The sequence below is a fragment of the Phacochoerus africanus genome, chromosome 2, assembly GCF_016906955.1.
Source record: "Phacochoerus africanus isolate WHEZ1 chromosome 2, ROS_Pafr_v1, whole genome shotgun sequence".
Taxonomy (NCBI): domain Eukaryota; kingdom Metazoa; phylum Chordata; class Mammalia; order Artiodactyla; family Suidae; genus Phacochoerus; species Phacochoerus africanus.
The window spans coordinates 124,878,606-124,905,377 of NC_062545.1; the positions used below are offsets into that span (position 1 = coordinate 124,878,606).

The window sequence follows — 26,772 nt, forward strand, 5'->3', positions numbered from 1 at the left end:
ATAGGATATTGAACAATATTTGTATTGAGACCTGAGAGTTGAATCTGCAAGCATGTCTCTTAAGTGGGAGTTTGTCTAAAAAGTCCCATCTGCTGCCAAAAAGCAGTAACATCACCTCCCCTAGGAAGCACTCAAAAAGCTAGCTCACTTTTAACTGGGGCATGTTACTTGGTTTCAAGAAATGTCATATAGAGAAAGGTATAGCTCTGTGTTAACAGAATAAAGATTGAGTTATTTTTTGTTTTATCAATATTTCCTATTACAGTGATTCTCAAATTTTTCATTCTTAGCATGCCTTTACACTTTTAAAAATTAAAGACTCAAAGTTCCCACTGTGGCACAACAGTATCAGTGGTGTTTTGGGAGTGCTGGGACACAGGTTCAATCCCTGGCCCGAGTCAGTGTGTTAGGGATGTGACATTGCTACAGATGTAGCTCCGATCTGATCCCTGACCTGGGAGCTCCATATTCTGTGGGGTGGCCAAAAAAGAAAAAAAAAATTTAAGGACTCGAAAGAGCTTTTTTTGTGTGTGTTGGTTATATACCTACTTAATATATTGGAAAAAAAAATCTAAGAAATTTTAAAAAAGCAAGACTCCCCCAAGCATACTTGCCATTGATTGTCAGCAGTGACACCCCACATAGCCTGTAGTCTCTGGAGAACTGTACTATTTACACATCAAAGAATGGAAGTAAAAAAGACAAATAAGGTCTGAATATTATTTTGAAAGTAGTTTTGAACTCACAGCCTACCTTACAGGATTTCTAGCCCTCAGAGGTCCCTGGACCTTAATATAATATTATTTGTTATTTTAGATCTGTTATTATTATGAAGTCTTAATACCTGAAGTAAAGTTTTAAAAAATAAACTATGCTTTTGATAAATACTTGAAATTACACCTATTCATTAAAGTTATTCTACATGATTTTACAAGGAGTCCTTAAAGTCTGGAAGCATAGGTAAATATATGCAGTTATGTCAAGAACATCTTCAATCAGTTAAAAAAATAATTTTCTCTACTGTTTAAGGTTTGGACACAGTTGAGAAAATCTTCTGTAGGCAAAGATACATGTTTAAGGATGCTGCTTTGGTATTTATACAATTACAAATCTTGTGAAGAAAAATAGCATTATATAATAGAAAGGAAATGTTTGTACTAACTTCTAAAGAATCTAAATTTCTATAGAAGTTTAACTTTTCCCCATTTTTTCTTTTTGAGGCCACACCTGTGGCTCATGGAAGTTCCAGGTCTTGGGTGTAATTAAAGCTGCAGCTGCAGGCCTAAACCACAGCCACAGCAACAGTGCATCTCTGACCTATGCTGCATTGTACAGCAGCACTGGATCCTTAATCCACTGAGCAAGGCCAGGGATTGAACCTTCATCCTCAAGGATAATAGTTGGGTTCTTAACTTGCTGAGCTACAGTAGGAACGCCTCCCCATTTTTTTTTTTTTCTTTCTTTAAGGACCGCATCTGCAGTGTATGGAGGTTCCCAGGCGAGAGGCTGAATCCGAGCTGTAGCTGCTGGCCTACACCATAGCCATAGCAACCCCAGATCCAAGCTGTGTCTGTGATTTAAACCACAGTGCACAGCAATGCCAGATCCTTAACCCACTGAACGAGGCAAGGGATTAAACCTGTGTCCTCATGGATGCTAGTCAGATTTGTTTCTGCTGAGCCATGAGGGGAACTCCTCCTCCCCGTATTCTTAACTCCCTCGAATTTACCTGTAAATGTATTTAGCATTTTTGTGGAAAAGTCAGCCCCTTATATCGCTAAGACATTCTTAGGGATATATACATGTGTATATCTTTGTATTTCAAGCAAGGAGAGAAGGAAAGATTATTTAATAAATGGTCTGTGGTAACCTGTAATAGATTTACAACCAGATCACCCTCATAACTCATCAAGTCTTATATTTTTGCCTGAATTGAAGGAACACCTTCATTTTATAGTCACACATTCATCCTTAACAGCAAAAAAATTGCTAGGAGTAAGGCTCTAAACTATATTGGTGTATGTGAGCATGTGTTTACATGTAGGACAGGACACTGAGGAGGTATACTGACACCACACTGCCTTCCTGCATGTATTCTCCTTTTTCCCCCCAAGATAAATTTGTAATTTCTAATTATAGTAGTGGCAATCAAACGTATAGATTTCTACTTCCTGAAGGATTAGAATCTACTGTTTGGGGTAAATGGGGTGCTTGAAGTCAGTTTAATTACTGTAATGCAATATAGTGTAAAATACACATGAAATTGTATCTGCATGTGGGATCTTTTTGAAATTTTATACCTCTCTTTACTTCTTTTCTCTTGCAATCGCTTTCCTCCAGGTAGAAACAGCTGTTCGAAATGCTCGTCATCGGTGGCTGGAAGAACTGCCTGAGCTTGCAGAGTATAAATCACTTGTAAGAGCAGAACAGAAGAAGTGGGAGGAGCTACAAGAGCAGTCTGTGGCCAAACGGGTAAGAAACTTCAGGAGGGCCTCATTTCAGTCCCAGGTGCTCCCACCTGCTCACTGCATTGTGGAAGGATTAAGTCTGTAATGGATGTTCGGCATCAACTCAGGGCCCAACTCATCAAGCTGTTGAAGGGGAGATGTGTATTTCAGGTTCATGCAGTTCTCATAATGTGGAAGATAACCTTACCCACGGAATAAAATCCCTTTCTACCTTGCCCTGTCTTAAGGTGAAATTGAGAGCAATTAGCTATATAGTGTCCTTTCATAAGCATGACTATTATTTTCTGTGCTGTGTCAGCAGTCTTTTTTTTTTTTTTTTTTGACCACCCCATGGCATATGGAATTCCTGGGTCAGGGATCAGATATGAGCCACAGTTGTGACCCACGCTACAGCTGTGTCAGTGCCAGATCCCTAACCCACTGTGCTGAATTGGGGATCGAACCTGTGTCCCAGTCCTCCAGAGATGCTGCTGATCCCATTGCACCATAGTGGGAACACCATCTAGTCTTATAATATGTTCTCCTTTATATTTATTTTTTATTTTTTAATTTTTTCATCTTTATAGGGCCACACCCAAGGCATCTATCTGGAGGTTCCCAGGCCAGGGGTCTAATCGGAGCTGTAGCTGCCGGCCTATGCCACAGCCACAGAAACGCAGGATCCAAGCTGCGTCTGCCACCTATACCACAGCTCACCGCAATGCCAGATCCTTAACCCACTGAGCGAGGCCAGGGATCGAACCCGCAACCTCATGGTTCCTAGTCTTATTTGTTAACTGAGCCACGACGAGAACTCCCCTATTCTCCTTTTTAAATAACCAGCTCTCCTTTCTGGGGATATCATATTCCTTGACTAGAAACATCATATATTATAACCATTTGTATTCTCCCAACTTCATTTATTAGTGTAGAGCAGTTCTAATCACAATGCCAATAAGCTGAACATAGTTTTGAAATTTGACACAATAATTCTAAAATTTATTTGGAAAATTGAAAAGACTACAAAAATTTTTAAATATTCTGGAAAAGAAATAGTAGTCCAGCCCTAACACTTAATAGAAGATGTTGGAAAGCAACATTTCAGCCAGTGTTGAGTCACAAAAATAGAATTCCTTTTCATTCAGTACTAGACAGACTTCAGAGATAGGCCCAAGTATGAATAAAAGCTTAATAAATTGTTTCAAAACAAAGGAATGAGGAATCCTTTCATAATAAGCAATCTTGTGATAGCCAGAGAGCACTTTGGAAAAATCATTTTCCCACCCCTTGCATCACAACAGTCTCTAGGTTGATTCAGAAATTAAACATTTTTTAAATGAAAGTATAGAAAAATTAGAAGAAATTGAATATTTCAGATGTGTCATAATAACTCAGTTGTGAGGCAAAAGGCCCAGTAGCGGAGACAGATTAAGTAAAGTAATAGGATAAAACATGCATAAATATTTAAAACATTTTTGTTAATGTAATAAAAAAGTGAGGGAATAATAAAATAAGGAAAGTAAATGAATCAAATAGAAATATTAATATCAAATATGATAAGAAAAACAATACAAATTTGCAAGAGAAACATTCTATGAATAAGTACCCCAAAGACATGAACAGATAGTCTTCATGAGAAGTCCAGATAGCAAATTTAAGGAGGGAATCCTGAGTATAAGCACTTCTAACCAACTCCTAGGTGAAGTGATGCTGCTAGTCTTTGGACCACACTTGGGTGTGAGTAGCACTATTCTAGATAATTATTCAGCCATAAAACATAGTGTTCATATGTTGCAAATCCTTCTTCCAAGTCAAATGAGGTTAGCAAGAGCCAGTTTCATAGCACTGGCTGCAAAGTTCTTGTAAGATTGGACTGGTCCAGCAAGATCTATGAAAATTTAAAGCCAGTTCCCAGAATCCAAAAGTAGCCAAGTTGGTTCAATGGTTCCTGTACTTTGCTCCACATTTGAAAAACTTGAGGATCTTTTAAAAAATACTGTTTCTGGTTCCCACCTCCAGGCTGTATGTTTCAGTGGGTATAGTGTGTGGCCTGGGCATCAGGATTTTTAAAAGCGCCTCTGCTGATGCTAATTTTCAGTAATATCAGGAAACACTGAATTGGTTAATGCAGCCAATTCTCCGAGTAAAACTCTATGTGAGAGGTTGCACACTTTGGGTGAAGTTGAGTGGATCATCCAGAGTCCCTGGGATCTGCCACCTCTACCCAAGTTACCTGGTAATGATTTCCAGGCACCTACTGTGACAGGACCTGTTTTCCTTTTAGGGAAAGGAAACTTGTTTCAAACATGTTTCACATCGCTATTGAGTTATTCTGCCAGTAGCAAAAGAATTTTGCTGTGAATTCCTCTGTAAAGCTCATCTTAGACAGTGGGTTCCTTTGACCTGATATACGATGCAAAATTTTTGATTTATCTCCAACTATTCAGGAACACGTTTTATTGAATAAAGGTATACAACATGTATCTAAGAACCCATATAGTTGAAGATGTTAGCTATAATTACATAATAGCTGAGAATTAAGAAAGCAGACCTCTCATTTCAACAGTCAAAGCATATATATGCTATTGATTCATAGCAGGCACCACTGTCTAGCCCAAACTTTTGGAGAGGCCCTGCTCTTCTTTTCCATTTGTATCCTTGTGACTTCTTTCAATCCCATTAGGGAATATTAGAAGGAAAAGGGACTCATGGTCATCATCGTGTCTGCTCATTATTAAAGAAGACACTAAGTGCAAAAGAGATTAAGTGACTTTTCTAAGTCCATACAGCCAAAAGTAACAAACTATGTAACATTTTTTTTTTGGTCTTATTGTCTGCCAGGCTCTGGAAAGTGATTTAAATGAATTATTTCCTTTAGTCATTTAATCCTAAAAAGACTCTGTCAAGTGGGCCTTGTAATTATCCCCATTTTATAGATGAAGAAACTGAGACTCAAAGAAGTTGCGGAATGGGCCTATGGCCCATAGCCAGTAAGTTAATTCCAGCAGTTTGTCTCCAGAGCCTGTTGAGTTAACTACTGTGCTGGGCTGCCTCTATAATCAAAGGCAGAGTTGGAGCCAGGGCTCTGGCTTTTCGATTTCCTCTTAACTTTTTGGTTATGTACTGTTAGTTTCTATGATCTACGTCTTGTTTTTCTGTTATAAAAAAAATTGAATTAATGAAAAAATGAATTTTTCAGTTTGATACTGTCTAATGAACTGTAAAATGCATTAAAATACATTGTCAGCAAATTATTGTACAGGTATGTTATATTCCTCAATAATAGTAAGATTTCCTATTGAGACTGCTCTTGCTTCATATAAAAGATAATTCATTTGTTGGCTTAAATTTGAGACAGCATCTGTATTAAAAAAATTATGAATTTTTCCCTAAAGTTAGAGATAATTATGTATTTTTGATCAGTTAAAAATTTCTAGTTATCCATATAGAAACATATGGAGACAAAGTATTAGGTGATTTAAAATAAGGGAAATGATCCTTAAGTTCAGCATAAGTGTATTTTAGGGCCAACCAAGGTCTTATCTAAATTTACTCTTCCCCTTTAATTTTGACTTTAAATCTTTTCCTAGTAAGTGCAGGAATTAACCCAAATGGTTACTTTAAATTTTTTTTTTTAATTGCTGAGGAGAATCATGACAAGTTTTTAGTGTACATTGTTATGTCCTCTAGATATCGTTTGCTGTTTCTGAAGCTAAAGAGACATGGAAAAGCGAAATTGCAATTATGAAGAAAAATGCCATACCTGGAAAGGAACTGGAAGAGAAGATTCATTCCCTTCAGAGAGAGCTTGAGCTGAAGAATGAGGAAGTCCCCGTGGTTGTCAGGGCTGAGCTGGCAAAGGCCCGGAGTGAATGGAACAAAGAGAAGCAAGAAGAAATCCACAGACTTCAGGAACAAAATGAGCAAGATTACCGGCAATTTTTAGATGATCATCGAAATAAAATTAATGAAGTGCTTGCAGCGGCCAAGGAAGACTTTATGAAACAAAAAACTGAACTACTTCTTCAGAAGGAGACAGAATTGCAAATGTGTCTAGACCAGAGTCGCAGAGAATGGACCATGCAGGAAGCCAAGCGGATCCAACTAGAAATCCAGCAGTATGAGGAAGACATCCTAACTGTGCTTGAATTTCTCTTAAGGGATACCCGGAAGGAGCAAGCCAGTGGTTCAGAAAACAAGCCCCTTTTGGAGCTCCTTTCAACTTGTTCTTCAAAATGGGTGTCTGTGCAATATTTTGAAAAAGTGAAGGACTGTATCCAGAAAGCATTCCAAGATATACTTTCCCTACTTAAAGAAAGTGTTGACTCCGACTGGGGAAAGGTATGTTCCTGATAAGTGAAAAGAGCTATGATTAAACATCAAGGATGATTGGAGAAGTTACATTTCATATTTTTTCCTCTCTCCATTTTCCAGTTTCATAAATGTGAGACACGTGTTTTTACCAGTGGTTTAAAAAACTATTGTAGCAAATCCAAAAGATTGCAGGGTTGGTTGGTTGGTTGTTTTTTTTTTTTTCCCTCCTCCAAACTTTACTTTTTCATAGTGCCACAAATATGAGCAGAACTTTTAGACATCTTTTTCCTAAAATATATACATATATATATATATATATATATATATATATATATATATATATATATGCATGCTATTCTTTGTAAGGGGCTGAGACTTCAGAAATTGGATAACTTTCATTCCTGTTTTGGTTTTTTGGGCATGACCACTTGAAGAAATATGCATTGTATTAAACTAGGGTTTCTTGAGAGCTTCTAAAGAGTTTGGAAGCCTGTTTCTTGCCCTCAAGGAATTTATATCTCACGTAGGCAAAAAATGCCAAGTACAAAGAATACTGATGTAGAAACAAGCAAATAGAGTGATGGCTCACTCACACAAAACCCCGAAGCCGGAGTTCCCGTTGTGGCACAGTGGTTAACGAATCCGACTAGGAACCATGAGGTTGCGGGTTCGATCCCTGCCCTTGCTCAGTGGGTTAACGATCCGGCGTTGCCGTGAGCTATGGTGTAGGTTGCAGACGCGGCTCAGATCCCGCGTTGCTGTGGTTCTGGCTACGCTGGTGGCTACAGCTCCGATTAGACCCCTGGCCTGGGAACCTCCATATGCCTCGGGAGCGGCCCAAGAAATGGCAAAAAGACAAAAAAAAAAAAAACACAAAAACCCCGAAGCCCATATTTGTTGGTGTACTACATATGTACATATAGAATGAATTAGTTGTATTCTTTTATGTATAAGTACTCTCAGATATCAGCTTTTAGTTTGTGTGGAAGATCTGATAAAACCAGTTTTTTTTTGCCTATGATAAAAGAAATTTAGATATGCAAAAAATCCAGAATCATATTCTAGGCATTGTGCCCAGCCCATTTCAAGACAGGGAAAAAAAAAATGCTAATATCATAAAGATTGTCTGATAGAAGTGTTGAGACATAAGAAGAGTTGAGTTTCATTAGAATATAGTGATTAAAGATTTACAAGGCCAAGATTGAGCATTTGGTATTAATGTCTACTGGGAAGAGTTATAACCTAGGAGAAGGAAATCTGCATTCTAGTCCTGTACTTAGGGATTGCTATCTTATCCCTTGGGTAGTCATAAATTATAGTTGCTCATCTGAAAAATAAAATTCAAGTCCGTGGTCTAATTCCTTGCATTTTGGTAGAATACAGATGACACACCTTGGTGTTTCTGCATCTTCTGTTTGAAACAGTGCAGAATTTTAGAGCCAAAGGAACCTGAAAGATCAGTTTACCCCGTGCCAGTTCAACCCAGTTGACATTTTTAGTCTTGATTTCAGAAAGCTGTTAATGCTTAATAGTTACTTTTCATGTAAAAAATAATTGGGCCAGATTACTTCCCGTGAATACTGCTGAAATACTTTGAGACTATTTTTAAAAAGTAGATAATTAAGAAGAATTATTAATAATAGACTTTGAGGATAAGAAGTGGTGAGGAAATCATGTTATATGATTGCAAGTTTACTTTCCTGAAACAAAAGGAAATCTTTCTCTGCTATAAAAGTCAAGAAAATACACCACCTTTCTCCTACTATTAATATATAATCAACCCTGTGGTCTTTTCATAGGGCTTAGAATTGTGCAAGCAGTGTAAGATTCTCTGGGTGACTTTTATGTGTCTCACACCTATGTGGAGACAGAATCACACAATTTGGCTAAGAACTTTGACTTTTGCAGTTTTTATTGAGTGGGGTCAGATTCCATCCCTGAGAAAATTGTGGCTCTGAAATGCCTAATCTGGCATTTGTCACAGAACCATAATACACACAACCTTCTGCTATCTCAGAGCTAATTCACTCTCAGGACCTTGAGATAAAGCAATGAGTATAAAGCAGTAATTATAAATTTGCAGTATAGATGCCATAAATGTGAAGAGCTAGGATCATGATTGACTAAATTTGTGGTTTTTAGAACTGTTTATGAAAATTAAAACTGGAAAAAATGACCAATATATATAAAACAAGTCATTAAAATAACTTAGATGATCAAGATTTTTTAAATGAAGAGGATACAAAAGAATACAGTTTCCAATAAAATGAATGCCTTATCAAATATATAATTTAAATTAATATACTAAATATATTAACACAACACTTCATAATGGGCAAAAGAAAAATATTAATGAGAATGAAATTTTCAAGCAAACTTAATGGTATATGTTTTTCCTTTCTTTTTTTTTTTTTTTTTGTCTTTCTAGGGCCAAACCTCCTGCATATGGAAGTTCCTAGACCAGGGGGTGAATCAGAGCTATAGCTGCCATCCTGTGCAATAGCCACAGCAACAACAGATCTGAGCTATGTCTGTGACCTACACCACAACTCATAGCAACTCTGGATCCTTAACCCACTGAGCGAGGCCAGGGATGGAACCTGCATCCTCGTGGATACTAGTTGGGTTTATTACCCCTGAGCCACAATGGGACATCCTGTTTTGTCTTTTATTATCACCAGTATCAGTTAAAACTAAGCCAAAATTTTGCTGCTTCTGCCTTTTGCCATCTTGGCCTCTCTCTAATTTTGAATAGAAACTGGAAACATTGAGTACCTTGGGGTTCAGTTTTTATTACTCCTTTTGGCCTCAACCTTATACTGTCTTGATTGCCTAGAGTTTACATTGTCTCTGTACCTATTGACCTCCTCTGCTTCTTTTGAGCTGGCAGCATGGGTAGATTTCCTGACAGTGAAGTAATTTTTCATAATCAAAATCAAAGCTTCTAGAATCAAGCATTTATAATGTGTTTTAAGTAATTAAGCAGGGCAGCTTTCTTAAGATCACTTGTTCTATTTGAGATTTGGTAGTTGTCCAAAAATCTGATAATATATTACTTTATTTTTTTATTATTTTTTTTAAATTACTCAAGTGAATTTATCACATCTGTAGTTGTGTAATGATCATAACAATCTGATTTCACAGGATTTCCATCCCACAGCCCAAGCACTTCCCCCCACCCCCCAAAACTGTCTCTTCTGGAGACCATAAGTTTTTCAATGTCTGTGAGTCAGCATCTGTTCTGCAAAGAAGTTCAGTCTGTCCTTTTTTCAGATTCCACATGTCAGTGAAAGCATTTGATGTCGGTGTCTCATTGTATAGCTGACTTCACTTAGCATGATAGTTTCTAGGTCCATCCATGTTGCTAAGACTGCCGGTATTTCGTTCTTTTTAATGGCTGAGTAATATTCCATTATATATATGTACCACATCTTCTTGATCCACTCCTCTGTCGATGGACATTTAGGTTGTTTCCATGTCTTGGCTATTGTAAATAGTGCTGCAATGAACATTGGAGTACATGTGTCTTTGCGAGTCATGGTTTTCTCTGGGTAGATGCCCAGGAGTGGGGTGGCTGGATCAAATGGTAGTTCTATGTTTAGTTTTATGAGGAATCTCCATACTGTTTTCCACAGTGGTTGCACCAATTTACAATCCCACCAACAGTGTATGAGGGTTCCTTTTTCTCTACACCCTCTCCAGCACTTATTGTTTGTAGACTTTTGGATGATGGCCATTCTGGCTGGTGTAAGGTGTTACCTCATAGTGGTTTTGATTTGCATTTCTCTAATAATGAGTGATGCTGAACATCTTTTCATGTGTTTATCGGCCACCTGTATGTCTTCTTTGGAGAACTGTCTGTTTAGATCTTCTGCCCATTTTTGGATGGGGTTGTTTGTTTTTTTGGTATGGAGCTGCAGAAGTTGTTTATAAATTTTGGAGATTAATCCCTTATCAGTCGATTCATTTGCAAAGATTTTCTCCCATTCTGTGGGTTGTCTTTTTGTTTTGTTTAGGGTTTCCTTTGCTGTGCAGAAACTTTGAAGTTTGATTAGGTCCCATTTGTTTATTTTTCTTTTTATTGTCAATACTCTGATAGGTGGATCTGAGAAGATGTTGCTGTTGTTTATGTCAGAGAGTGTTTGGCCTATGTTTTTGTCTAAGAGTTTTATAGTATCTGGTCTTATATCTAGGTCTTTAATCCATTTTGAGTTTATTTTTGTGTATGGTGTTAGAGAGTGTTCTAATTTCATTCTTTTCCATGTGGCTGTCCAGTTTTCCCAGCACCACTTATTGAACAAGCTGTCCTTTCTCCATTGTATAGTCTTGCTTCCTTTGTCATAGATGAGTTGGCTGTAAGTGCATGGGTTTAATTCTGGGCTTTCTATGCTGTTCCACTGATGTATATGTCTGTCTTTGTGCCAGTACCATGCAGTTTTGACGACTGTTGCTTTGTAGTATAGTCTGAAGACCGGGAGCCTGATTCCTCCAGCTCCATTTTTCTTTTTCAGGATGTCTTTGGCTATTCTGGGTCTTTTGTGCTTCCAAACAAACTTTAAAATATTTTGCTCAAGTTCTGTGAAAAATGTCCTTGGTAATTTGATAGGGATTGCATTGAATCTGTAGATTGCCTTGGGTAGTATGGTCATTTTGATAATATTAACTCTTCCAATCCACGAGCATGGTATATCTTTCCATCTATTTGTGTCATCTTTGATTTGTTTCATCAGTGGCTTGTAGTTTTCAGAGAACAGGTCTTTTGTCTCTTTAGGTAGGTTAACTCCTAGGTATTTTATTCTTTTGGATGTGATGGTAAACGGGATTTCTTCCCTAATTTCCTTTTCTGCTCTTTCATTATTAGTATATAGAAACGCTATCGATTTCTGTGTATTGATTTTGTATCCTGCAACTTTGCCAAATTCGTGGATAAGCTCTCACAGTTTTATGGTAGAGTCTTTAGGATTCTGTAGGTATAGTATCATATCATATGCAAATAGCAATAGTTTTACTTCTTCCTTTCCAATTTGGATTCTTTTTATTTCTTTTACTTCTCTGATTGCTGTGGCTAGGACTTCCAGAACTATGTTGAAGAGTAGTGGCGAGAGTGGACATGCTTGTCTTGTTCCTGATCTCAGCGGGAATTCTTTCAGCTTTTCACCATTGAGAATGATGTTCGCTGTGGGTTTGTCATATATGGCCTTTATTATGTTGAGGTAGGTTCCCGTTATGCCCACTTTCTGAAGGGTTTTTATCAGAAATGGGTGTTGGATTTTGTCAAAGGCTTTTTCCGTGTCTATTGAGAGGATCATGTGGTTTTTATGCTTCAGCTTGTTAATGTGGTGTATCACACTGATGGATTTGCGGATATTGAAGAACCTTTGCATCCCTGGGATAAATCCCACTTGATCATGATGTACAATCCTTTTAATGTATTGTTGGATGTGGTTTGCTAGTATTTTGTTGAGGATTTTTGCATCGATGTTCATCAGTGATATTGGCCTGAAGTTTTCTTTTTTTGTGGCGTCTTTGTCTGGTTTTGGTACCAGGGTGACTGTGGCCTCATAGAATGAGTTTGGGAGTATCCCTTCTTCTGCAATTTTTTGAAATAGTTTCAGAAGGAGAGGTGTTAGCTCTTCTCTAAATGTTTGATAGAATTCACCTGTGAAGCCATCTGGTCCTGGACTTTAGTTTGTTGGAAGTTTTTAAATGACAGTTTCAATTTCAGTTCTTGTGATGGGTCCATTCATCTTTTCTATTTCATCTTGGTTTAGTCTTGGAAGATTGTACTTTTCTAAGACTTTGTCCATTTCTTCTAGGTTTTCCATTTTATTGGCATATAGTTGCATATAGTAGTCTCTTATGATCCTTTGTATTTCTGTGGTGTCCGTTGTTACTGAAAATATATTACTTTAAAAGAATGTCCCACTGGAATCCCCTTGTGCCACAGCAGATTAAGGGGCTGCAGCATTTCAAATTAGAGAACCGTGCAAAGATTTTTTACTAGGCGTTAACTATGAAGATCATCTGTTTCAGATAACTATGACTGAGATTTCCAAGGATGCTGCCACAGAGATCCCTGGTAGAGGCGGCCCTGGAGCTCTGGTCGCCCTCCCCACACCTGCCTCTGGACAACGTGCTCAGTCCCTGGCTGTGAGAGGGGCAGAAGCAGAAGCTGGTAATGGAATTTTGTTCCTTCTAGTCTTTGCAATATCCATAATCACATTCTTGGGGGTTGCTCTGAGGATAAAATGAAGAGAAAGACGTGCATGGTTTTTATGAGGGAATAAATGTGTGCTGTTGCTCCTGTCTAACCTGTGTCTTCCCCCTTGGTTTCATTTTGCATTAGATGACAGCCTTGCTTTAGGTCCTCTTCCTCTGATCCTTTCATGGTTGTCCCTCCATTCAAAAGTGCCTCTTACTGTAAAAAGAATAATGAGAATTTTGTCATGCAGTCATATTTCTATTTGCTGGCTCTGTTGAGAAGTCAAGATACACATAAGAGAATTGCCAAGTTACCAAGACCTTTCCATTCAATTGACTGGAACTTATTTCAACCATTTTTAATAGACTCTTTCTGAAGTGTATTAAGTGTTTGGTGATTATTTGTGGGTTTCTTGAGGCTTGGGAGTGTTTTGTTTTCTTTTTGCTTTTTTAGGGCCATAGCTGTGGCATATGGAGGTTCCCAGGCTAAGGATCTAATCAGAGATATAGCAGCTGGCCTACACCACAGCTCACAGCAACGCTGGATTCTTAACTCACTGAGCGAGGCCAGGGATCAAACCCACATCCTTATGAATCCTAGTTGGGTTCATTAACCTGAAGGGAACTCCCCCGGGATGTGTTTTTCTCTCCTCCTACTCCACCACTCAGTAAACAGTGGCACATAATTTATGTTCCTTGAATATTTGATGAGTTAATAGTTTAACTTTTACCTAGTGACTTAGCGTGGTCAGTATGAAAAAGAATTCTTGCACTCAACTACAACCCTTGAAGGATTCAGAGCTCTCTGGGGAATATGGGCTTAGACTGTCTATATTCCCTGAGATTTTGAACCAGAAACTGCCATAGTCCTTGTAAGCTCTCGTCCTTTTAGGACATTGACCTGCCCCTTCCTTCCACATACAAACCATTCATACTTTTTCTATTTCTTATCTGCTGTCTCCACTGTAACCTGGAAAAGAACTAAGCATTGCCGGAGCAAATCATATGTATGAAGTCAATAACCTTAGTTTCCACTTATTTCTAAATAAGTAGGCATATTACCAGAGTCTTAGAGAACCTCTGCCTTTTCTAATAAGTAAGTTGACAGTTCTTTTTCTCACCATCTGGAGGCCCTTTTCCCTTATTGCTAGGTTCTCTATGATTGAAAATATGTTTTTGCCAATTAGGTGCAGGGTAGTACCACCTTAATTTGTATTTTGCCTCCTAATTTTCAATATCATTTTATAAGTGTTGCTATATTTGGAATAACCTGAGAATTATTTTCTAATTTATGAAATATATAGAAAAGAGTTTCAGATTTTTTTTTTTTTTGGCTTTTGCTAAGTCCATTGTGAAAGAAAATTAGTTTTGACTTAGGACAAATCAGCCTATAAAAGGATTTATTTAAAAATTTTTTCCCCGTAAAAATAAACACATTAACAAATTCATAAATCAGAAAGTATGGAGTTCCCTTTGGCTCAGTGGCTTAAGGACCTGACATTGTCTCTCTAAGGATGCAGGTTCTATCCCTAGCCTTGCTCAGTGGGTTAAGGATGCAGCATTGCCACAAGCTGTGGCATAGGTCGAAGATGTGGCTCAGATCCCATGTTGCCATGGCTATAGAATAGGCTTCAGTGGCAGCTCCGATTTAACCCCTGGCCTGGGAACGTCCATATGCCACAGGTGCGGCCGCAAGAAAAGAAAAAAAGAGTATTAAATAATCCAAACCAGGAGTTCCTGTTGTGGTTCAGCAGAAACTAGTCTGACTAGTATCCATGAGGACGCATGTTCGATCCCTGGCCTCATTCAGTGTGTTAAGGATCTGGCGTTGCTTTGGCTCTGATTCACCCCCTAGCCTAGGAACCTCCATATGCCATAGGTGTGACCCTAAAGCGCAAAAAAAAAAAAAAAAAAAAAATCCAAAACATACATTAGTGATAAAGTCCTTTACAGTCTTATCACCAGAGTCTCACTGTTGGTGGTTTAGTTATAGTCTCCTAATATCTTTTTAAAATGTAATTTATACATTAATTATGAAATACTTGATATATGCAAAGAGCATATGTAATGCACATGTTAAGTTATGAACCTAACAACTGGGAACCCACTATTTGATTTAGGAAGTAGAACATCATATATAATATTGAAGACCCCTGTGTGTTTCACCATAATTCCATCCTATAACCTCCCACACTCTGAGGTAATACCCTGATTTTAAAAAATTATTTTCTTACTTTCCTTTATATTTTGACTAAAGTATCCTCAAAAAGATATGGCTTTAATTTGTCTTTCAACAGTATAAAAATTGTCTTTATAAAGTCTTTGTAACTTGTTTTTTCTTCCGCTTAATATTGAGCTTCTAGGATTTGTCCTTATTAATACATATAGCACTGGTTCATTCATTTTTCGTTGCTGTATAGTATTCCATTATGTGAATATAGTATAGTTCATTCTCCTGTCAATGGGCATTTGCTGGTTTCTCATTTTAGAACACAGTATCTTAAATATATGTGCCATGTATGGTACAAATATGGTGCCTCATAAATCCTTTGATACTTATAAACATAAATGGCACCATTTATGGAATTCCCATCATGGCACAGCGGTAACAAATCCAACTAGGAACCATGAGGTTGTGGGTTCGACCCCTGGCCTTGCTTAGTGGGTTAAGAATCTGGCATTGCTGTGAGCTGTGGCATAGGCCAGCAGCTGTAGCTTCCATTTGACCCCTAGCCTGGGAACCTACATGCCTCGGGTGTGACCCTAAAAAGTAAAATAAATAAATAAATAAATAGCATCATTTAAATGAAACTGAAAAGTCATAAGAGAGCTAAGAATAATTATTGCTGGACCAATGTTTTTATATCAACATTTTGAATATTGGCCTCTGAGCCTGGGCCAATTTGTATTTCTGCTTTATTATATCAGTTCTATTCATAATAATGATCTATTTCTATATCATTTTTTATATTACTTAAATTGTATAAATTCTATACATTACTAATAGCAATAGCTATTTCTTATTGTATTCTTGCTCTATGCAGGTACTGTGCCAAACAATTTTTATGCATTTGTACTTACTGACACATTTAAATCTTTTATTCATTTGGAGACAATTTCAAGCTTGTAGAAAAGTTGCAAAAAATAAAAATAGTTGCAAAGAACACTTATACCTTTTACCTAGATGTACCTATTTTTTTTTTTGGTCTTTTTGTCCTTCTTAGGGCCACACCCATGGCATATGGAGGTTCCCAGGCTAGGGGTCGAATCGGAGCTGTAGCTGCTGGCCTACACCACAGCTATAGCAACGCAGGATCCGAGCACATTTGCGACCTACACCACAGCTCATGGTAACACCAGATCCTTAACCCACTGAGCGAGGCCAAAGATTGAACTCGCAACCCTTGGTTCCTAGTAGGATTCGTTTTCCCTGGGCCATGATGGGAACTCCTTTTTTTTTTTTTTTTTTACATGTACCTACTGATAACATTTTACCCCATTTTTGCTCCTCTGTGTGTACATGTCTGTGAATATTTCATTTTTTCCTGAACCTTTTGAGGATAAGTTATACACATTGTGCCCTTTCAGTTACTCGGTAGCCTTTAATACCCCAGATACTTCAGTGTGTATTTTTCCAAAAAGAGAGACTTTTCTTCAGTATCTTATTAGCATAGTAGATATAACATTTAGATGAAAATGTGTATTGGGTCAAATTACTGTTTGTATTCTGACTTTGTCAATTGACCCAGTAAAGTCTTTTACAGCATTTTCCCTCTCCTGTATAGCACTTTGTCTGGGGTCGGCTTTTGCGTTTTGATGTCACATCTCTTTAGTCTCCTTTAATCTCAGGTATTTCTGCAGCCTCTCTTTGCCTTTTATGACATTGATATTTTCGAGAAACATATTCTTCGCTCTCCCCGACACCCCCAACCTCCTGTCTTTTAACAGAACTTTCCTCACTTGGGGTTTGTCTGATGTTTCTTTGTCATTTGATTTGGGGGTGGTGTTTTAGCTGGAACTCTGCCCAGGTGACGTGTTATCACATCTGAGATGCATGATGTCCATTTGTCCTTAATTGGTGAGGTTCATTTGAGCACCTTGTCAAGGTGTCTGATTTCTTCTCTGTATAATTACTGTGTTTTTATCCCCCCACACAACTAATAAGCAGTCTGTGGGGAGACACTTTCAAGAACATGATGATGTCCTTCTCCTCGTTAAACTTTTCCTTATGTTTGGCAATCATTAATGATGTTTATTTTATCCACCTTGTACTATGGTGGTTGCAAAATTATAATTTTTCCACCTCCAAACCTACCTCTACTTTTGTCATTTGGCATTTGGTATGTTTTTAATCACTGAGAGTCCTCCTCTCTAGTCTGTCTGTATAGTTATTTGTCTATTTATCTATCTGTCCACCTACCTACCTACCTATCCATCTCTCTATCCATCCATCCCATTATTGGTAGGATTGGTGTGACTCAAATCCCCATTTTTCAGTATTTTATAATTCATTGCCATATCTAAGTAGCAAATTGTTCCAGATTTAGCGAGTAGAGCCCCTTCAAACTGGCTCTTGTGTCCTTGTGACAAGCCAGTATTTTTTAATAATTTCTTACTTTCTGGCATAGTGAAATATTCTAGTTTCATCTTGTATATACCCTGCCTCAGTACTGGTATCAGCCATTTCTTAAAGAGGCCTGGTTCCTTTTAGTAGGGAACTGTAGATCTAAGATCTGATCATTGTATTTCATAGCAGTTTTTAAAATAGATGGCATTTATCAATTTTACATACTAAAAAAATGATGTCTTAGGGAAGTTACATAATACAATCTCTGAGAAACACAGAAAATAGTGGAAATAGGATTTAAATTCAGTTCTTTTTCTTTTAAGCATCATGCTCTTTTCAGTTACATTGTGGCCTTGAGTCATGTCATCTGGCTTCCTTCCTTCCTTTTCTTAGTCTAAATTGATATATAAAAGTTTGCTATCATTTAATTTTTGCAGATAAGAAAAAGATCCTTGAAATTAAAGATTCATGCTGTGGACACTGCTTCCAAGAACTTGAAAAGGCAAAGCAGGAAGGTCAAGATCTGAAAAGAAAACTGGAGAAATGCTGTAGGCATCTTCAGCATTTAGAAAGGAAGCACAAAGCTGTAGTGGAAAAAATCGGAGGTTAGCATTTCAAGTAGCACTACTACCAGTATAAATCTCTTTGATCCTTGTTGAAATGTTCAAATGTGACATTTTAGTTAATGTAGGCACTGATTCTCTTTGGGGATTTTTATAAACTAATTTGGACCTTGTTTTTAACTAACCATCTTGTTATTACTGAACTCAAGAGGAAAATTGGAGCTCTGATTAAAAGGTCACATTCCTTCTCTTTTTGACTGAATAGCTTTTGAGTGCTCAATATGTGTCAAGCAGTGTTCTAAGCACTGGCGATCCAGCAATGAATACCTCAGATGGAATTCCACCTCTGATGGACATGTGCAGGATGCTCTTCCCTTCCTGCAAGACACTTATCTTTAAGTAAGGAGAACTAAAGACAGATTAATAAATAATTGCAGCTCTCAGTGTCACTGGCACTACGTTCATGTAAACCTGGAAGAAAGAGTGGTAATGAACTCTTCCTCCTCTTAAAGAAGGCTTAACTAAACCTTGTAGTATGATGGTATTTGCCAAAGAGAACAGCAAATATCTAAGTAGGGAGAAGGGAGAGGCAGAGGGAGAAGACATGAACAAAGACATATGGGTCTGATATGGCCTCCTTACCGTCCATTCTTCACAGCACTGTCAGGAAGCTGTGCTAAAAGCTCTGTCTTCTGCCATGTCCTATCATCCTTTTGAAGAACGGAAGCTCCTGGGCTCACCAGGCTGCTCTCTCTTACCTTTCACTCTTCACTTGTACCCTGTGCTGTTTACGTTTTACATCTGAAATATTTCAGATTCCTGAGCTGGTCAGGAATTTGCTTTTACTGCTGGACCTTGTTGTCACTCTGTCCTCCACTTTCCCCTCTCATTCTCGCTCTGACCTAACTCTTCCTCATCATTTAGGATCCGACTGAGAAATCCCTTATCTGCAGAGCCCTCCTAGATTTTCCCCAGTGTGGGTTAGACAGGCTGCTTCTGTGTGGCCCTGGAGCACTTGGCTCTTCCTCTAGTAAAATTCTGTAGTTAACTTTTTGGCTCCTTGCCCACTGTTTTTTCTAATCTATACATTCTTTGAGAATAAGGGATATGTCTTACCTTGTTTTTCCTTGTAATGCCCATACATACCAAACATCATAAATGTTTGACTGAAGGAAGAACTGAATGCAAGGGTCCCAAATAATGTATCATCCAGAAAAGACCAGGTGGATAGGTGCACTTTTTTTTTTCTACATTCACCTCCATCACTTGCCTGGGCAACAGTCACCTCTTTCTGCTCCCAGTCTGACCCCTGAAGTCCATTCTCTGTTGGGCAGCTAGAATGAGCTTTCAAAAAATTAAATGGGATTATGACACTCTCTTGCTTAAAGCCCTTCAGTGGCTTGTCCAGCCACTGAGATATGAGATATGAACACTTTAACATGGTTTAAGAAGCCCTTTGGCTGTGTGGTAGCCCTCCCACACCTGCCAGACCCTCAGTGCATCTCCCCCAAGCCCTCTTGTTTCCTCACAGAGCTGTGGTGTGGATTTCACTCTCTTTTCTCCAGACCTTTTTGCATCTCTTCCTTTACCACAGTGTCTTCCCATCCTGATCACATTGCTTGCTAGAGCCTACCGTTCAACCTCCTGGCGCATGACTTCCTCCGAGAGCTAACTACCCTGGGCTTGACTGGGTTCTTCTGTTGTATATGCCCCACGGGTCCTTTGAGTTTTATTTTATTATTATTATTATTATTATTATTATTATTATTATTATTTTCTTTTTTTAGGGCTGCACCCAAGGCATATGGAAGTTCCCAGGCTAGGGGTTGAATCAGAGTTATAGCTGCTGGCCTACACCACAGCCACAGCAACACTGGATTCATGCTGCATCTGCGACCTACACCACAGCTCATGGCAATGCCAGATCCTTAACCCACTGAGCGGGACCAGGGATCAAACCTGCATCCTCATGAATACTAATTGGGCTCATTACCACTGAGCCACAATGGGAACTTCTCCTACAAGTTTTGTAACATTCATCATCCAGGATCAAATCCTGTCACAGCACTTGGCCCGGTACCTGGCATTAGAGCACACTTGGTAAATACTGTTGCCTGAGAGAAGGCACGTGCTTCCACCTACTGCTTCCTAAGTCTGTTAGAAATCAAGAATAATTTCTTTAAGGCAAGAAAAGGTCTTAGGAATTTTGTGATAAAAATTTTAACAACTGCAATTCCTATGGTGATTGCTTAGCTCTTTAGAGGCCAAGAGAGTGAGTGAGAATAAATTTGTCCAACTGTAAATGTAGATACAGTGTAGCTATTGTAAAGTGTGATAATAAAATGACAAGGGCAGTTGGATGTGATTTTTATTTTTAAATAATAATACTTGGTACCATACATTTTATTTATACATTTCAATAATATTTGGCACCATGTGTAGGTTATTCTCCCTAGTGCCTTTTGAGGCTGATAACTTCTGTAATTTGTGGATTTAGAAATAATCCAAGAAAATTGGTAGTTAGCTTAAAACAGCAGGCTGATAAAAGAGGTCAGGGTCAGAATTTAAGTTGTTTGATAGTTTGATTTCAGTGTTTGTCTTAGTCTAAATTATCATTTGATTATATTTTTGCTGTTGTGGTTGCTTTTTTGTTTCTTAAATTCCATTTTCCACTGTCTTGGTATCATTTATTGAAAAGTCATAGAGTAAGAATGGTGAGTGGTATAGAAATGTATAAACTGGGGGAACAGAATGATTCATTTCCCATCTTACAGGGTGTGTTGAAAGGGAGACATAGCAGGAAACGTGGGCTGCCATGTTCATATTTATTAAACATTGATATAGCAGGCCTTGTATAAGGTGCTAGGCATCTATTCTTTCTTTTTCCATTATAATCTTCTGGGTAGGTAATACTATCCCCATTTTAAATATGAAAAAACTCAGGTTCAGAAAGATTATATGAATATTATGTTATGTTATTATGAGCCTAAGAAAGAAGCAGAGCTAGGATTTAACCCTGTGTCTATCTGACTCCGAAATTCATGCTTTGTCTTCACTACCACATGGACTCCATCAGCCACCTCAGTCTCTTTTTAAAAGTTCAGAGAATTGAGGATCTTAAATTATTTCTGAAAATGCAACTACTTAATTTAAATTTTTTTTTAATTTTGTATTGAGGTGCTTGTTCAATGACCATTTATGAGAGCATAGGCTGTATACCTGGGTCCACAAGGGATGTGGAATTAGAAAACCTACTATGTTTCTAAGGGCTTTAGTCTAACTGGAAACCAAACGCATGCCTATATAACAACTGGAAATTTATTGTAGGACAGTTTGTAACACAAAAAAGCTAAAAATTGAAGACGGAGTTAAAGTGCCATGAAAACAGAACAGGGAGTGGTTAGATTAGGGTTTATCAGGGAATGAATGAACAAGGAGCAACTGGAAATTCCACAGTCTCTATAAACATTCGTGCTAGCAATTTAAGGGAAAGAGACTGAGAGAAAAAGAGATTAATTGACCGATATACTATAAACTTTCTTTTTTAGAAGAGAATAGTAAAGTTGTTGAAGAATTAATAGAAGAAAACAATGACATGAAGAATAAATTGGAAGAACTGAGAACACTTTGTAAAACACTACCACCAAGGTAAACTTTTACTATTTCCAAGAAATGGCTTATTTCTAAGTATTGTTCCTTTTTAAAAATATTAATCATATCATATTATAGAACCAAGAATATCAATTACTATTATATAGCAAAAAGAATAAAAAAGAAGAAAATCTTCTAAAACCCTGTCCCCAGAAGATAGATATCCTTCTTATTTTATATCATTTAAGCCTCTTTATAGATGCACATAGACACATTTTAAAAATTGAGATTATTGTATAAGCTATTTCATAACCTTTTATTAATATTTTATAAACACCCCACATCATTAGATATACTCCTATAATATGCTTTCCAATAGCTGCATAGATTTTCATCATGTGATTTATCATGATTTATTTAGGTAACCATAACATTTATGTTGTTCGCATTTTTCTTCTAAACTATAGGAAAGATCTTCATATGTGATTTTTTTTTTTTTAGCACGTCTCAGTTTATTTTATTGGAATAGGTAAATATATTTTTTGAACGAGTTTTTTCACTTAGGGTCTCTATTTTCACAATCTTTGGTTTGTTTTTAGGTCACTGTCAGAAGGGGCCATTGAAAATGCTTGCATACCATGCAATAGGGTGGCCTTGGAAGAACTTCGTGGGCAGTACATTAAAGCTGTAAAAAAAATTAAGCGTAAGTTCCTAAAGAGAGTCCTAAGATTTTAAGGTGGTTTGGGTCTTTTTTGTAACTAGCAGTATAATTTTTGGGAATTTTCTGAACTGCCTTGTTCTGAGATCTTACCTGTTTTTAGAAGAGATTATTGATCGTTTTTCTAAATTATGTCATAATGGAGGATCTTACCCAAGTAAATCTGGAATTTGCCCTCCAAATTTTGAAAGTGGAGTGAGGATAGAGGTATTTTTATTGTTAATTATCCTTGGGTTTTTTTGGACACTAATATATACATATATTTATTTATTTTAAATGTAATTGATGTATACTACTATGTTAGTTTCAGGTATCCAGCATAATGATTCGATATTTATATATGCTGTGAAGTGATCACCACAAGTCTCATTTCCCCATCACCTTGCAAAGTTACAAAATAAGCATTATAGTAGTTTCCCAATCTCTGCGGTTTTGCTTTCCATGTTTCAGTTACCTGTAGTCGACTGCAGTCTGAAAACATTAAATGGTAAATTTCAGAAACAAATAGTTAATAAGTTGTACATCAGAGGCTGTTCTGAGGCGTGTGATGAAATCTCAGACCATCCTGTTGCATCTGCCTCCAGATGTGAATCTCTGTCAGTCACATAGTAGCCACCTCGATTATCAGATCCACTGTCACTGTATTGCAGCACTTGCGCTCATCACCCTTATTTTACTTAATAAAGGCCCCAAAGCTCAAGAGGAGGGGTGTTGGTCATTTATATAGGCCAAAGCAAACCCATAAGGTGCTTCCTCTAAGTATAAAAGTGAAAGTTTTTGACTTAATGAGGAAAGGGGAAAAAAAACCTTGTAGGCTGAGGTTGCTGAGATCTACAATAAGAACAAATCTTCCATCCGTGAGACTGTGAAGAAAGAAAAAGAAATTTGTGCTAGTTTTGCTGTCACACCTCAAACTGCAAAAGTTATGGGCACAGCAAAGGATAAGTGCTAAGCTAAAATGGAAAAGACATTAAATATGTGCTATTGCACTTACTAGATATTTTTAGAAAAATCACAAATAACTTTATTAAATGTATTGTTTTAATTGCTGTGTTTTATTATTATTGTTTTTAGCCTCTTATTGTGCCCAATTTGTAAATTAAATGTTAACATGAGCATGTATGTATAGGAAAAAAAATATGTATAGGGTTCAGTACATGATTTCAGGCATCCTTTTGGGGTCTAGGAATGTATCCCCTGTGGATAAGGTTTGGAGGGGGTGCGGCGACGCTACTGTACGGTATTAATCACTATAGTCACTGTGCTATACATTACATCCCCATGACTTATTTTATGACAGAAGTTTGTACCTATTGACCCTATTCCCCCATTTGCCCACTCTCCTATCCTCTACTCTCTGGCAACCACCAGTCTGTACTCCGTTCATTTGTTTTAATTTTTTTTAGATCTCACATATAAGTGAAATCATATGGTATTTTTCTTTCTCTGACAGTTATACACACATATATATAATCTATCTATCTCACATCTTCTTTACCTATTCATCCATCGATGGACACTTAGGTTGTTTGCATATCTTGGCTATTGTTTATTTATTTATTTAGTCTTTTATGCCATTTCTAGGGCCGTTCCCATGGCATATGGAGGTTCCCAGGCTAGGGGTCTAATCGGAGCTGTAGCCGCCAGCCTAGGCCAGAGCCACACAACTCGGGATCCGAGACACATCCGCAACCTACACCACAGCTCACGGCAATGCAGGATCCTTAACACACTGAGCAAGGCCAGGGATCAAACCCACAACCTCAAGGTTCCTAGTTGGATTCGCTAACCACTGAGCCACGACGGGAACTCCCTATTGTTGTGTTGCAGCAAACATAGGCACACACCTATCTTTCCAAATTAGTGTTTTCATTTTCTTTTGATAACTACCCAGAAGTGGAACTAGGTCATATAGTAGTTCTATTTTTTTGTTTGTTTTTTTGAGGAATCTCCATACTGTTTTCCATAATGACTGTACTAATTTGCATTCCCATCAGCAATGCATAGGGTTTCCCTTTTCTCCACCAGAATTTAGTGATGTTTCATCCTCACCAAACTTCTTGGTCATTTTGATAATAGCCATTCTAACAGTGTGAGGTGATACTTCATTGTGATTTTGATTTGCATTTCCCTGATGATTACTGATGTTGAGCAACTTTTCATATACTTGTTGGCCAACTCTGTCTTCTTCAGAAACTTGTTTATTCAGATCCTTGCCCATCTTTTAATCAGATTTTGTTATTGTTATTGAGTTGTATGAGTTCTTTATGTATTTTGGAAATTAACCCTTTATTGGATATATAATTTGCAAATACCTTCTCCCATTCAGTACCTTGCCTTTTTATTTTGTTGATGGCTTCCATTACTGTGCAGAAGCATTTTAGTTTGATGTAGTCCCACTTGTTCATTTTGTTTATATTACCACTGCTTTTGAAGTTAGATCCAAAAAAAATCGCTAAGACCAATGTCAAGGAGCTTACTGCCAGTGTTTTCTTCTAGGAGTTTTATGGCTTTTGGTGTTAGAGTCAAGTCCTTAATCCATTTTGAATTGATTTGTGTATGGCATAAGAATCCAGTGTGATTCTTTTGCATATGGCTTTCTGGTTTTCCTCTCATGATTTATCAAAGAAACTGTCCTTTCCCCATTGTATATTCTTTACTCCCTTGTCATAAATTAATCGACATGTGTGAGTGGGTTTATTTTTGGGCTCCATATTTTGTGCCATTGATCAGTTTGTCATTTTTTCATGCCAACACAACACTGTTTTGATTATAGCTTTGTACTATAGTTTAAAACCAGGGCGTGCAATGCCTCCAGCTTTGTTTTTTCTCAAGATTGTTTTGGCTATTCAGGATCTTTTGTGGTTCCATACAAATTTTAGGATTCTTTTTTCTATTTCTTTGAAAAAATCTCATTGGAATTTTGATAGGGATTGACTTTGTAGATTGCTTTGGGTAACATGGGCATTTTAACAATACAAATTCTTCCAATCCATGAGGATAGAATATCTTTCTAGTTATTCTGGTCTTCTTCAGTTTCTTTCATCAGTGTCTTAAAATTTTCAGTGTACAGGTTTTTCACTTCTTTGGTTAAATTTCTCCTAATATATCTTATTCTTTTTGTTGAAATTGTAAATGGGATTTTCTTAATTTCTCTATGTGATAGTTTGCTGTTGTTAGTATATAAAAACCAGTAGAGGAGTTCCCAGCATGGCTCAGTGGTAGTGAACCCAAATAGCATCCATGAAGACGCAGGTTCAATCCCTGGCCTCCTCGATCATTAGGTTAAGGATCCGGCATTGTCATGACTCATATCCTGCATTGCTGTGGCTGTGGCATAGGCTGGCAGCTGCAGTTCTGATCTGACCCCTAGCCTGGAACTTCCATATGCCACAGGTGCGGCCCTAAAAAGACAAAAAAAAAAAAAAAGGCAACAGATTTTTTATATTGATTTTTGTGCCATATAACTTGACTAAATTTGTTTATTAGTTCTAACAGCTTTTTGGTGGAGTCTTAAGTGTTTTCTATATATAAAATCATGTCATCTGCAAATAGTGACAGTTGTACTTCTACTCTTCCAATTTGGATAGCTTTTATTTCTTTTTCCTACCTAAATTGCTTGCTTGCTTTCTTAGGATTTCCAGTATTATATTGAATAATTTGTGAGAGTAGGCATCTTGGTCTTATTCTTGATCTTAGGAGAAAAACACTCAGCTCTTTGCCATTGAATATGGTATTTGTCATATATGGCTTTTGCGTTTTGTCTGTACCATTTTGTTGAGAGTTTTTATCATAAATAGATATTATATTTTGTCATGATTTTTTTGCATCTATTAAGAAGATCATGTGGTTTTTATCCTTTATTTTGTTAATGTGGTATATCACACTGATTGATTTGTGGATATTGAACCATCCTTACATCCCTGGAATAAATCCCACTTGATCATGGTGTATGATCCTTTTAATGTATTGCTGAATTTGATTTGTTAGTATTTTGAGTATTTTTGTGTCTGTGTTTATCGGTAATACTGGTTTATAATTTTCTTTTTTCTAGTGTTCTTGTCAGATTTTCTTATCAGGGTAATGCTGGCCTTGTAAAAATGTGTTTGGAAGTGTTCCCTCCTCTGTGGTTTTTTTGGCAGAATTTAAGACAGGTAGATATTGTATCTTCTTTGAATGTGTGGTGGAATTCACTAGTGAAGCCATCTGGTCCTAGGCTCTTGTTTTTTGGGAATTTTTGATTACTGATTCAATCTTCTTACTAGTAATAATAGGTCTATTCAGATTTTCTGTTTCTTCCTGATTCAGTCTTGAAAGAATATATCACTTTAGGAGTTTATCCATTATTTCCAGGTCATCCAATTTGATGGC

The 26,772-nt window shown here is 37.4% G+C and overlaps 1 protein-coding gene across 4 annotated transcripts in view; it reads left to right on the top strand.

Moving 5' to 3' along the window:
- Positions 1–26,772, top strand: part of CEP152 (centrosomal protein 152) — a 104,175-nt gene that overhangs the window by 69,641 nt on the left and 7,762 nt on the right. For 2 of the 4 annotated variants that reach the window (XM_047766419.1, XM_047766420.1), the window contains exons 19-24: positions 2,341–2,472; positions 6,138–6,788; positions 12,795–12,936; positions 17,967–18,134; positions 21,641–21,740; positions 22,283–22,386. In XM_047766419.1, coding sequence (XP_047622375.1) covers positions 2,341–2,472; positions 6,138–6,788; positions 12,795–12,936; positions 17,967–18,134; positions 21,641–21,740; positions 22,283–22,386 — 1,297 coding nt within the window. The remainder of the gene's footprint in view (positions 1–2,340; positions 2,473–6,137; positions 6,789–12,794; positions 12,937–17,966; positions 18,135–21,640; positions 21,741–22,282; positions 22,387–26,772) is intronic. The other 2 variants (XM_047766421.1, XM_047766423.1) reach the window with 1 other exon arrangement.